Here is a 12,424-nt window from a genome sequence, read left to right on the forward strand (position 1 = left end):
CCATAGCAAAGACCGAAGAACCAATGAGTGGTCAGGTTCTTCAGAACCTCTCTGGGTAAAGAGAGGGCAGGAGATCACCCACATAAGCTCCAGACAGCTGCTCCTCATGAGGAGGCCACAGGACAGCGGTATTCTACAGATTTGGCTGCCAGGAGACAGAGGGATCAATCATCAAGGTCACAACAGCAAAGCCTTTTAAAAGATACTAAGCTTGCTAACCTTGCTTCTAATCACTTTTGGAAATTGCCTAGTTAACCATCTTAAGGCTATTCGAGATCTTCAGAAGGACAAGTTTGAAAAGCCACTTGGTGAGTCTATCTTAATTTCTGAACAAAAGAAAAATTAACTATAAGTTTAAGAACTTAAAGTATTTGAAATAAATGGCAAAAAGCTAAATAAGATTTTGAACCAAGAAAGTTATAAAAGAATTAAGGGTCCAGACAAATTTGGAATATTAAAACTTTTACTATAAGATTTTGGAATTAATTACCGTATTTATCGGGGTATAACACGCACAGGTGTATAACACGCACCTTAATTTTAAGAGGGAAGTTTGAGTAAAAAAACTTAAATTTAAAATAAATGACTTGGAAGCAAAATAAAGGGAGCTCTGAACTTTTTGTTTATTAATATTTATACCACTTATAAGGTAAATATGTAATATGAAAGAAAAAGCAGCTGTTTGAAAGAAGAAAACTGGCGCTCCCCATCGCTCATGCCTGAGCTCTGCAGAGCAGGAGGTGAGCGGCGGGCAAGGGAGCGAAAACTGGCACTCTTCATCGCTCGCGCCTGAGCTCCAGAAAGCTCAGCTCCTGCTCTGTGGAGCTCAGGTGTGAGTGCTGGGCGCTGGTTTTCACTCGCTCGCCTGCCGCTCACCTCCTGCTCTGCGGAGCTGCCCTGGTTACAGCCCTGGCTCAAATGAAGGCTCCACTCTCCCAGCCCTGCCACTTGAGTATTGGTGTATAACATGCAGCTAAGATTTCAGCCCCAAATTTTAGGGAAAAAAGTCTGTGTTATATGCCGATAAATACGCTATATAAAATAAACAGCTTTTTGTGGGAACCAGAATTATTTTGTCTACTGTAAGTCATAACAGAGATTAGAGACCCTATGACTTAAATTGGACACTAGAGGGAACTAAAGATTCCAGGCAAAAAGGAAAAAAAAAACCCTGCCTTAGGATTGGGATCTATAAAATGACATAAAACACTATAACATTTGAAATATTAAAGGAAATCTTTGAACAATAGGGCCAGAAATTAGTAACCACAATATCAATAACAATGTCTGCTTCTATGGATAGACTATGTTTAAAGGATGTTAATGAAGGAATGACAGATGTGAAACAAATCTTGCTTGATGCAGAAATAGTGGAACCAGAAATACTGGATTAAAAAAAAAGTGTGTATAGAGAAGGTATTTAAAGTGGAAATAGAAGTGGCAGGCCAAGAGAATGACCCAGATAAGGACTCTTGTGGATCTCTCAGCTACCTTCACTACCACTGATGAAGGTGTACTTCTGGACCAACTTCAAGGGCTCCAAATGAGAGGCATTGTGCTGCAGTGGTTCCTCTCCTTTTCTAGGAGGTATTTCTAGTCAGTGGGTAGGTGGTAAATTCCGAGGGCCCTCCAGTATGGCATGCCACAAGCCTTGACTCTCCCCTTTTATTTAACATCTACATGAAGCTCCTACAAGAGATCATCTGAGAGAAAGGGTCAGGTATCATATATATGCTGATGATACTCAGTTATAAATCTCAGCTATGGGCTCAAAGGAAATGCTGTCAAGGTTCTGTCTGAGTGTCTGGAGGATGTTAGTGCTTGGATGGTGGCAAAGCTCAGATATAATTCCAGCAAGATGGGGTGGTTTGGGATTTTGAAGGCTTCTGATTTTAGTGGTATTCCATCTTTGGTCCTGGATGGAGTTGCATTTCCCCTTGCAGAGCTGGTTCATAATTTGAGGGTCCTCCTGAACTCAGTTTGTGGTCAAGGAGCAGATGACAGTTGTGGCTAGGATGGCCTTTGCACAATTGCTGTCTGTACACCAGTTATAACCTTCTCTGTAAGGCCCTGTTCAGTTACTCATGCCTTGGTCTCTTGTTTAAACTACTGCAGTCCCAATGCAGGTGCCCTCGGAGAGCATTAAGAAGCTGCAGTTGGGCCAGAATGCAGTGTCTCAGTCTTGGATAGTATTTGATTTATGCATGTGACACTACTACTGCAAGATCTGCACTGATTCCCAGTTGGCTTTCAGGTACAATTCAAGGCGCTGATTATCATTTTTAAAGCCTTTCATAGCTCAGGACCTGGGCATCTTCAGAACCATCTTCTTGCGATGACTTCTACCTGTTCAGTAAAATCAAATAGGTTTGCCACCCTCCAGGTTCCTACCTTTATGGAATGTCATCTTCAGGGACATTATGAGTTAACTATCTCTGTCACTGCCATTCTTCTCTGGAATAGTATCCCCCTGGAGATCAGATTGACTCCCATGCTTTTAATATTTCATAAGGCCATTAGGACCTAGCTGATTTAGCAAACCTTTGGGGTCTGAAAGGTGGGATGATTCCTCATATAGGGGAATGTTTGTTGTTTATGGGTTTCCCATTGTATCTTTTTAACCAGATTACCAAAGAAGGGTACGTGAGCCACTTAGAGTCACTTGTTATTTGGAGTGGCATATAAATCTAGATGGATGGATGGATAGATCAATCTTGAACTGAGGGGGGAATGGTCAAACAAAAGGAAATTAAGACTAAAGATGGGAATAAATAAACCATTCTCACAAGCAAGGGAAGGAAGCAATAGCATCAAGGAAGGATCTGTATTGAGGCCTATTTTATTTATAATATGATCTTAAATTATGGGAAGCTGGGGTAGGTGATCTAGTTGGTGGATAACACCAGATTATTCAGGATGTAAAGAATGCAAAGAAGATTGCAAAGAGCTCCAAAGGGATATCTCCAACTGATTAACTGCAACATAAACAACTGTAAACCTATGAATACAAAGCCTAAGAGTTCTAAATCAAAATAATACTTATCGGGGTAGGACAATTGGGGAACTAAAAAATCAGGAAGTTTGTATCATTATTTGTTGAACAAACAATTCCAAGTTTCAGTGAGTGGGTTCACACATCATTTGAAGCCAGAACCAGATTATGGATTAGTAGAGTAGGTATTTGGGTTTAGACTATAATTAAGGAGAACTGGGTTCAAATTTACACTCAGCCATGGAAGTTTACTGGGTGACTTTGGGCCAAATATTATCTCCCAGTGATATAATTTTTTAAAGGAAGAAATTGGAGATTCCCATCTTAAAAAAAGGCAAGATATAAATCTAGTGAACTATAGTGGCAAACACTGACATAGTGGGAGAGATATGAGTTGAGCCAGGAAAGCAAGCCAATCCTCAGAAGCAATGGAACTGAACCTGAGACTAAGTCTAGATACCGGGGTATTCTAAACCAGAGATCTTAAATCAAAGATTCTAAAGATTATCTTTACAACTTCTTATTCCTTGTCATTCCTACAGACTTTGATTTGTGTTTCCTGATTTACATTATCTGCTTAACAGCTTCCTCCTTGCTCTGGATCATCACCAATTCTGCTTTCTCCAGTCTCCACTGCTGACTCATTCTAACCAGGACTGGACAAAACAGTATGACAGGAAGGAGAATAATAAGGATTAGCTGAACAGCAGATTGTGCAGATGGCCCTCAACCTGAGCAATATAGTGGGCAATGGACAATTTTCTCCTCCTTTCTATGTTATTTAAGATCTTTTCCCCTTACTGAAATTAACTTCTCTGGGAACAGATGTTTCAAGATTTGTTGTCTTTGTCCAACAGGGAAGGGCCCATTTGCTTGAGGTTTATTACTCTCACTGATTTTAACTGTTTCCAAGAAAAAAAACTGCATTCACATATATTCAGATATTTTGCTTCTTATTCTTCTAAGTACACAAAATCCTTGATAGTGGTGATTACCACTAAAATTAATACACAGTTTTCCCAGAGAGAAGGGAAGAAAAACTTTCTGACATAAAAGAGACTAAGAGTTGAGAGTGACTAGGACTGTTGATTTGCAAGACAGTAGATGGGAGTTGTTTAAGAAAAAAAAGGAAAAGACATTCTGCTTTGGGGGTGGGGGGAGAAGAATTTTGACTAAGGATTACATACTTGTGTTAAATTGTAATCTTGGTTATGCTTGTTCGAGGCCACTTTCATAGTTTTACCTTTGTGTCCTATTAAAATCTTACTCTATAAATGTTGCCAGAAAGGCTCACTGAGGGTTAATTCCTTTAAGAATCTCCCTGTAGAAGAAGAATATTCTCTTATCTCAGAATAAGTAGTAGCTGTGTCCCAAAAAAGAAAAAGACTGCTGCCCTAAACTAGTCCTAACCCTAACCCAAACTCAAACTTGTTTTATATACTTTTAGTTACCACCTAGCTAGGAAAAGGGCCAAGGTAATAGGAAACCAAGACAAAGGAGCTGTGAGCCAGAGTCTGAAGGATTGATTCCATTTCACCCTCCACTCTCTATTTAATCTGTGGCTCCACTTCATTATCCTATTTATTTTTTATTTTATTTTTATTTACTCAGATTTCTATGCCATACCAGTCTGAAGACTCTGAACCATTTACAATCTGCTAACAGTAATGGGATTTAAAATCATATATCACAAAGAACAACAAACCCCATAACTTGCTTTTCCCACACAGCACACACATCTCATGTAATTCAACATTCCATCTCTTCCCCAAATGCCCTCTGGAGAGTGGATGGACAATGGTGATTATGTTTTATATTAAAGATGCTAAATTCGGTTTTCAATATTTATTAAGGTAGGGAGATTGCTGCTACATCTCATAGTGGAAGAGCATATTTCCAAAAGAAATTTTAAAAATCTGTATTGGTATAAGGAGTTGGTAAAAAACCTAATATACATGAGTCACATGACCTTTACCTCTTAGATCCTGTTGTGTGCGAGCACCAGCCATACTCTGACGAGGCATCCGGAGAGATGTTCGTAGAGGAGCATGCCTCTGCTCATCTAAGTAAGCTAGATCTTCCAAGTGTGCTGAGCTGGTGGCTGTCCATAAGAAAATAATCAGATACATTCATAAATACATTCTAGTAAATAAATTAAGACCCCTTTGAATATGATGCTGAATATCACCTTTATTTTGAATATAGTTCCAATTATACAACTCTTATTTGTAAAATTCTGTAAATTATAGGCTCACTTTATTTTGCTTAAAACATTTATATTCATTCATTTCAATCCCTTAACTTCAGTAGAGCTTAAATGATTCTCCCATATAGTAGATATTATGTTTCTCGATTTTTTTTTCCTAAACAGAAAGACAAACATTAAAAACCACAAAATTAAAACCTAGTGAAACAGCAACTGAAAAAAAGAAAAAGAAAAAAAGGAAGCTAATTATATATGTGATCTTAAATATAAATCAAACATTTTAAACATTCAGTTTTAATACTTTTCTCCAGAACAACAAAACAATCTATTAGAGAAAACATTAACATAGATAATAAATAGGAGCTAAATTTGAGTACATTTTGCTCCACTATCAAGTTTTTCAAAGCTCACATTTTCCTAGTGCTTTTAAAGACTTCCAAGAGAACATTTGATGCTTACTATAAAAGTTTACTGTAGCACTGATTATATTCCCTTACTATTAAATGAAGTAAGTATAAACAATTGTTCATACATTACTAATTATATTAATGAATGAGACCTAGATATACTGTATAAAGAAGGAAAGATTGAGCATGCCTCACTTGAAACCAAACTGGTACTTATGATCCTTTCTTTTCTAAATTACATTTAGAAATAACAGGATTTCCATCTATATTTAAGGTTCTAATTCTATAAACTCACCCAATGTTCCCATGTTCAAGGAATGGGAGAAAAGTAAAAAGGTCAGGAGCCAAAAATCATTTCAAAATTTTCTAAACCTCTGAAGTAACTTTTTAATGTTGTTTTGTAATTACTTAATGTCAGTGGCATTGAAAGAGAGTATGGGCCAGTCACTGTCTCTCAGACCAATCAACCTCCCAAAACTTATAGAATGAAAGGAGGGAAGACCCTCTGTAAGCCATCATGATTTATTAAAAGTAAATCAGAACAGAAATGCAATAATAACATACATAATAAATATTTGGTCTAAATAAGAACAAAAGCATGGAGATACTTGAAAACAACCAAGAATTCAAGGACACTCTTCTGGAACAGTGCAAAAAGGACTGAAGTGATCTCCCCAATCCTATAATAATGCATCTGCAATCCTGAATTATGCATCTATAGTCAGCAGCAGTCAGAGGCCTCTGGACCTGCTACGCAGAATGGGAGGCCTCAAGACCAGTTAGTTTTCAGCATCCACCACTTAAGAATTCTTTCACACTGTGGGGAACACGAACCTGCTTTTGAGTTAAGGTTTACTGGCAGTAATCAGTACCAGTCAGCCGCAGACCATTTGTGAACAGTTCCAGTTTGAAAAGGTAGCAAGCCAACAGACTGCTCTGGTTGGTTGAGTTTGTTGCTTGGATAGAAATATAGTGTGGTAAAATTGCATGTATGAGCAAGCTCAACTTCAGCATAACCTATCAGGCACAGCCCTTTTTTTCCACTGTGACAGACTGGTAGTTGGTGAGTGGTGGCAAAATAAGGAAGAGAGGTTTCCTCATCGCAAGTCAGTAAAAAAAACAAAGGCAGCATTGGAGAACAGGAAACCAGGCTAGGCTAAAGTGGTGATGTGAAGCAGTGTTTCTCAGGCAATAACTTGTTTGGGACTCTTCCTTAACTTGGCTTTCAAGTAAGGATCTGTGTGTGGATCCAGAGATAAAGTGAGCATGTATACTGATGCTGGTTAAATCTAGAGAAACAAAAACTGTGCAATATATGGCTGTCCAACCAAGCTCTGAGAATTTTCCTATCTCTCTAATACACCATGCAAATATTTTTTATTACAAAGTGAATTCCAGGCTGTAGAATAATTATCAGGGAAATAATAATTGGTTTGAATTTTTTCACAAGATCACTAAGTTTAAGGTCCAAAGCAAGTAATTACAAGTGTCTGCCATATCACTAACATAAACTTTACTGGCTTGTACAGGTGCCACCTGAAGCTTCCATGGAATGTGATGTTAATTCAGGACTGCTAAATGTTGCATTATCCAAGTAGTCCTGATACTACCAGCCATGGAGTTTTTGCTTTGCATAATGCTTCGGTACAAACCAAAAATCTAGAATCCAGCAATCAAAATGCATTGTTATTCTACAAATTGTATTTTAAATACTTGAATCACTTGTCCAACAATTTTACAAAGAAAATTAATTATAACCCGCTGGATGAGATTCTTACCTGCTACAGAATTGGGCCGTGGCATAAGATAAAGTGGAATGGATTGTACTGATTGGGATAAAACAGTCTCTAGATTCCTGTCAGGGATCTTATTCAAACTGTATGTAGAAGCTGTCATGTTTTCATCCACTCTATATAAACAGGAGTCTATACTGGATTTTTGAGACTGCCAAGGTTTCAGGTTTCCTCCAGATCCTAATTCCTTACTGCTTTCCCCTCCATACTTAGCACGATCCATATTTTCAGAATAACTTGTCAGTGTTGCTGCAACAAACAATAAAAGACAATGAATAACAGAAAAAAAAAACCAATTTCTGTGACTTTACAGATGATAGATTAACATTGTCAAGATTTAATGCTATGGATTTTTCTTTTTTTAAGAAGCTTTGTGACAGTGTGAATGTATCCATTGCTCCTTCTGGTCTCTGTTCCATAGTGATTTCCATATTAACCTGGGTATCTGGTGGGTGAAAAGGCCAATTGAGAAGAAAGATAGGAGGTACAGTAACTAACTGTATATCCTATATCCTTTCTCAAATACCCAGAACATTCAGATACAAGTTATATGTTCAGTCTCATGGTAAAAACTTGCCAACCCTAATGGTGATTTGTATTATCAAAACATGAATAATAAATTCAACAATTATATAATACGATATATAGCAGTTATTCTACCAAGTAAAATCAAACATTAATATTATGGAAGAGTTGAAACTGCATATTTATATTGCAGTTGACAAATATAACATCACCATGGTCCATAAACAAATACGAAAGCCAGGAAACCCATAAATGTAGTATTTGCAACATCCTAATGCAACAAACAATATAAGAGAAATCCTAAGTCTCTTGGTTCCTTGTTAAAACTGATGTCAAAATGCAGAAGGTAGAGACTACTTCCATTCCCATCCTATACCTATGTCACATTCCCCTTTCCTGATGCTTTCCCCCACTTCCTTGCCTCATGTAGTTGAAGGAATCCTAACAGTTAATTACATAGTAGTAACTGGGATCTTTTAGACATTCAAATGTACAGGTATGGTGGTCCCTGTAAGTACTTCCTTACAGGTAAACAAATATAACAATCTTTATAATTTTATTATCCAATTCTTTGTATTTTTAATAAATTAACTACATAATAAAATACCCAGCCTATTCTTGATCATTTTGCTCTTATTTCCACAAGTAGGCCATTTGATAAAAAACATACTTCCTATAACATATATACATCAGCTCTTAGTTAATGTAGTTCTTTAAAATAAAACCAGTATTTATACTTTTAATTATTAAAGATTACAATTCTCTCATACTTAGATCATAGTTCTCTCATACTACAAATCAAATTAATTCTCAAGTAGCTCCTAGCTGGAACTCAAAAAGTAAACTGCTTTTTAGCTAATTAATAGAATTTTGAATGAAGAATATTTGTTTTATATTCTTCCTCTCTAGTACTTTAACATTCTATCTAGTAGTTTTTCATGAATGCTGTGATTTGCCATTGCTTAATGTCAGGGAAAGGTCAACCATGTTTGCTTCTGCAGGTAGAATCAGAAGCCTGATATGTAGGAAAGACTTCAGAGGTATACTGAGTAATAGGAGGTTGTGGATAAAAGGAAAAAAAAAAGGAAATTTGTGTGGTTTGGGGGAAGGAAAACCGCATGGATGTAGCATGGGACCATGTCATGCTTTCAATTACACTTGGGAAGACATTTCAATCTGACTCATAATTGGGATAGGATTAACAAATTAATATGTTGAAATCCAAGGAAAATATTTATATTCACAAGCCATTTATGATCTGACACAGGCTTGAACCACCCTCTATTTTATATTCTTCATGACTTCTATATAAGATGTTCCTCATCTTAACCTGCAAAAACAAAATTCACCTTTTTTTACCAAGCTTCATCTCGAAAGAAAGATTTTTCAAGGTGAGCTAGGACAGAGCTCTTTAACTTTTCCAAATCTTAAACTTCAAGTTGAAATACATACTTTCCCTCAAGTTTAACTTGAGCTTTTCCAATGTTTTTTCTCACTTTTAATATAATAGATATTCAGAAAATATATTTCCATCATATTAATAGGCAGGACTATGCAGAACTTCAGATTTGGGCTCCAAAAAGTGCTGTGGAATGGATTGGAGTGCAAATGTAGCAGCTAAATTCAGAAGCAATTCAACATTTTGGACTTTAAACTACTGATTTAGAGGATTTACTTCTATAAACCACCAAAATATCCCCGGGAACAAAATTGTCCAGAGGTGGTTCATCATCGAAATGGAAATGAACCACCCCAGCTATGCCTTTTCCTAAGATTTTGCTGCTATCCTTCTGTTTAAGGTAGTGCGACAGGAACTGTATTCACACACTCAAACATTCTGCAGCACCTTTTAGGGACTGAATAACTCTCTTCAATCAAACAGCACCTTATTTTCTTGTAACTGAGATTACATTATATGTAGCTTTCAATCATTTTCCTCAATAAATTTGAGGACAGAACATCCCTTTTATTTGTCCAAAACAAATCAACAGATCAACAATAAGAACATGTATAACTGAAACAACAATTTCTTTTCTTTTGGAGTTATATTCCTATGAATATTCCTACGGATAGAACTTAAAAAAAACCCCAGCAACAAATGATTTCAGCTCCCAGAAGTAGTACCTCAATAAAAGTTGGCCTTTATGCATGATGAGGAGGGGAAAAGGGTAGTAGTTTGCTGATCTCCAAAGACGACTCCTCCACATGCCCTACAGTGTCTGCATGGGAGGTCTTCTCCCAGCATGAGATGAAAAACAATCTGCTGAAATGTCTTAGCAGAACTTCACCATAAGATGGTGGCTCCATTGTGACTATATGTTCTTGGCAAATAACAAGTTATGTGGATGAGCTCTCTTTCAGTCTCTGAGCAGCCACTGCATGAGGCTCACCCTGGATTAAACATAATGAGGTTTCATATGTTTCTGCACCATCTGAACTGCAGTGAGATTCATCCACCCCCCCGACTTAGCTTCCTGCCCTTCCTCAATCCCACTGCCATGGTCACCTATCATCATGTGTGAACCATGATGATATTGACCTAGCAGAGCCAAACACGATATGCTGACTCTGAGGTCATATGTACTTACAGCACACAATATACAGCAAAGAATAATGCTTTGGTCAGCAGCAGACCACACAGTCCAGCCAGAAGGAAAAAACAAGTTAATCCCCTTTTCATCATGCCATTGACTGGTTGTCTGGAAAGTAAGCTACTGCTAGCTGTTGCAAAAATTCCTGTGGGGAAACTGGACTTCACCTGGCTGAGTTAATGTATGTAGTCTTCAAAAGAAAAGCAGGTGAAACCCTGTAGATAACATCAAAGGTGCTGTTTGTGCACGCAAAGGTATTATTGTGTTTTAGTTTAGACACAAGGGTTGGTCAAGACAGTGATAATATGAATATAAACAGTGACAGGACTGCTACCACTTGATGTTACTGACTCCATGTTCTCCCTGTCCCCTGCACCACAAGATTGGGCTATAACAATGCTGGCCCTTTTAACATTTCTGGGTGCGTTTGAAAGTGTGTTTGCAGAGGTTCATTCAACATTTTACTTTGTGCATTCTCTCACATCACTGGTTCCTTCATCTCAATTATGGGTGGAAACAGTTACTGTTTTGAACTTCATTTGATCCGTCTCTTGTCTGGTGCAAGTCTCAGGAAACTGGAGTTCCTCCATCTATATCTGAATGGCCTCCTGATCTGAATATCCTGCTATCAGCAATGTAATTTGGATATGGAAAAGGCTCTGGCAACTCTCGCCATTACAAAATGTTGATCAATGACAAGAACATCCTTTATCCACCTTAGGAACTGTTTTATTTGTGACTAATTCTTAACACAAGAACAGATTGCTTCTTTCTCCAAAGCATCAAGTCTCAGTGGCATAATTCATTTACAGAAAATCCAAATCTCAGCTTCAGTCCTTAATCAAACTTCTGGATAAGATGGCATCCCCCCAGATTTTGTTCAAAGAGCAAGATTCCAGACAAGTCCCCTTCAGATTTTTCTACTGTACCTTTAGGAGACAATTGTAAACAACTAGACCCAGTAATCTCCTTCCATGGTTCCTATCTCCCTGCAGTATTAGTCCAAGTCCTTCATACTTATTAGAAGTCAACATCCAGAAATTGGAATAAATTGCTATGAAAACAAATGCTTCCTTCTCTGTATGGGGAAACTTTCTGCCAGATGTTAGCCATCCAGGGCGCACAGTCATCTGCAGAATCTCTACTGAAAATTGATATTATGAAACTCAGAAATATATAACCAGTGTACTGCTATTTTTCTTTCTGAGGAACTTTCACGATGTTATAAGGATACATAACATGAAATAAGAATTATGTCAAAAAATAGGGAAGGATCAATTTGAGATCCCTGATTAGAGAGGCCATAGTTTTCTTCTCCTGGGCATAGAATCATCTCAATTGTCAAGCATCTGCAAGAATTCTGAATATCCAGCCAAACTGCTGAGCCATTAGTAAGTGTATCCAAGATAATAGTCTCTCTACCCTGAGGTATTCACATGATTATCAAACAGCTAAGGGCTACAAAACCTACTTAGGTCAACACCCCTGCTCCCCTAAACAGCACAAAGGATTTGCAGACTCTCCGCTAATTAAATAGTCTAGAGAGCTCCTGTATGCCTCCTCCCACTTGAGCTAATTTCTCTGAAAGATCAAAAACCCCAGAGCTTATTCTAACAGTACCCAACTGGCTCAGAAGGCCTTGGTGAATCTATCTATATCCCAACCAATTCCTGTTCTCCATTCATCACAAGAACCCTAACTTTGTAAAATTAACCACTTGGAAACTGAGCAGAGTTCCTCTCTTACTTAGGCTATGCAGAAAAGACAGCATTCAAGCTAAGGATGCCTCTTGGAGGGTATCCAGCAACAATACTGTACATATGAGCGCATTAGGAAAACATACTGTACTGACACCGGTACTAATCAAGTTTTATCTGTGCTGGCCATTTCATTCAATTTCATTTTATTTA

The 12,424-nt window shown here is 37.6% G+C and overlaps 1 protein-coding gene across 2 annotated transcripts in view; it reads right to left on the reverse strand.

The window, feature by feature from the left end:
• Positions 1-12,424, reverse strand: part of TANC2 (tetratricopeptide repeat, ankyrin repeat and coiled-coil containing 2) — a 352,683-nt gene that overhangs the window by 89,177 nt on the left and 251,082 nt on the right. For both annotated transcript variants that reach the window (XM_088141581.1, XM_088141538.1), the window contains exons 8-9: positions 7,384-7,647; positions 4,968-5,093 (exon numbers count right to left, since the gene is read on the reverse strand). In XM_088141581.1, the coding sequence (XP_087997707.1) occupies positions 4,968-5,093; positions 7,384-7,647 (390 nt within the window). The remainder of the gene's footprint in view (positions 1-4,967; positions 5,094-7,383; positions 7,648-12,424) is intronic.

This window comes from Python bivittatus, unplaced genomic scaffold (assembly GCF_059951505.1).
Source record: "Python bivittatus isolate LINGU-HERP-01145 unplaced genomic scaffold, Pbiv_v1 ctg000000_np1212, whole genome shotgun sequence".
In the NCBI taxonomy this organism is placed as follows: domain Eukaryota; kingdom Metazoa; phylum Chordata; class Lepidosauria; order Squamata; family Pythonidae; genus Python; species Python bivittatus.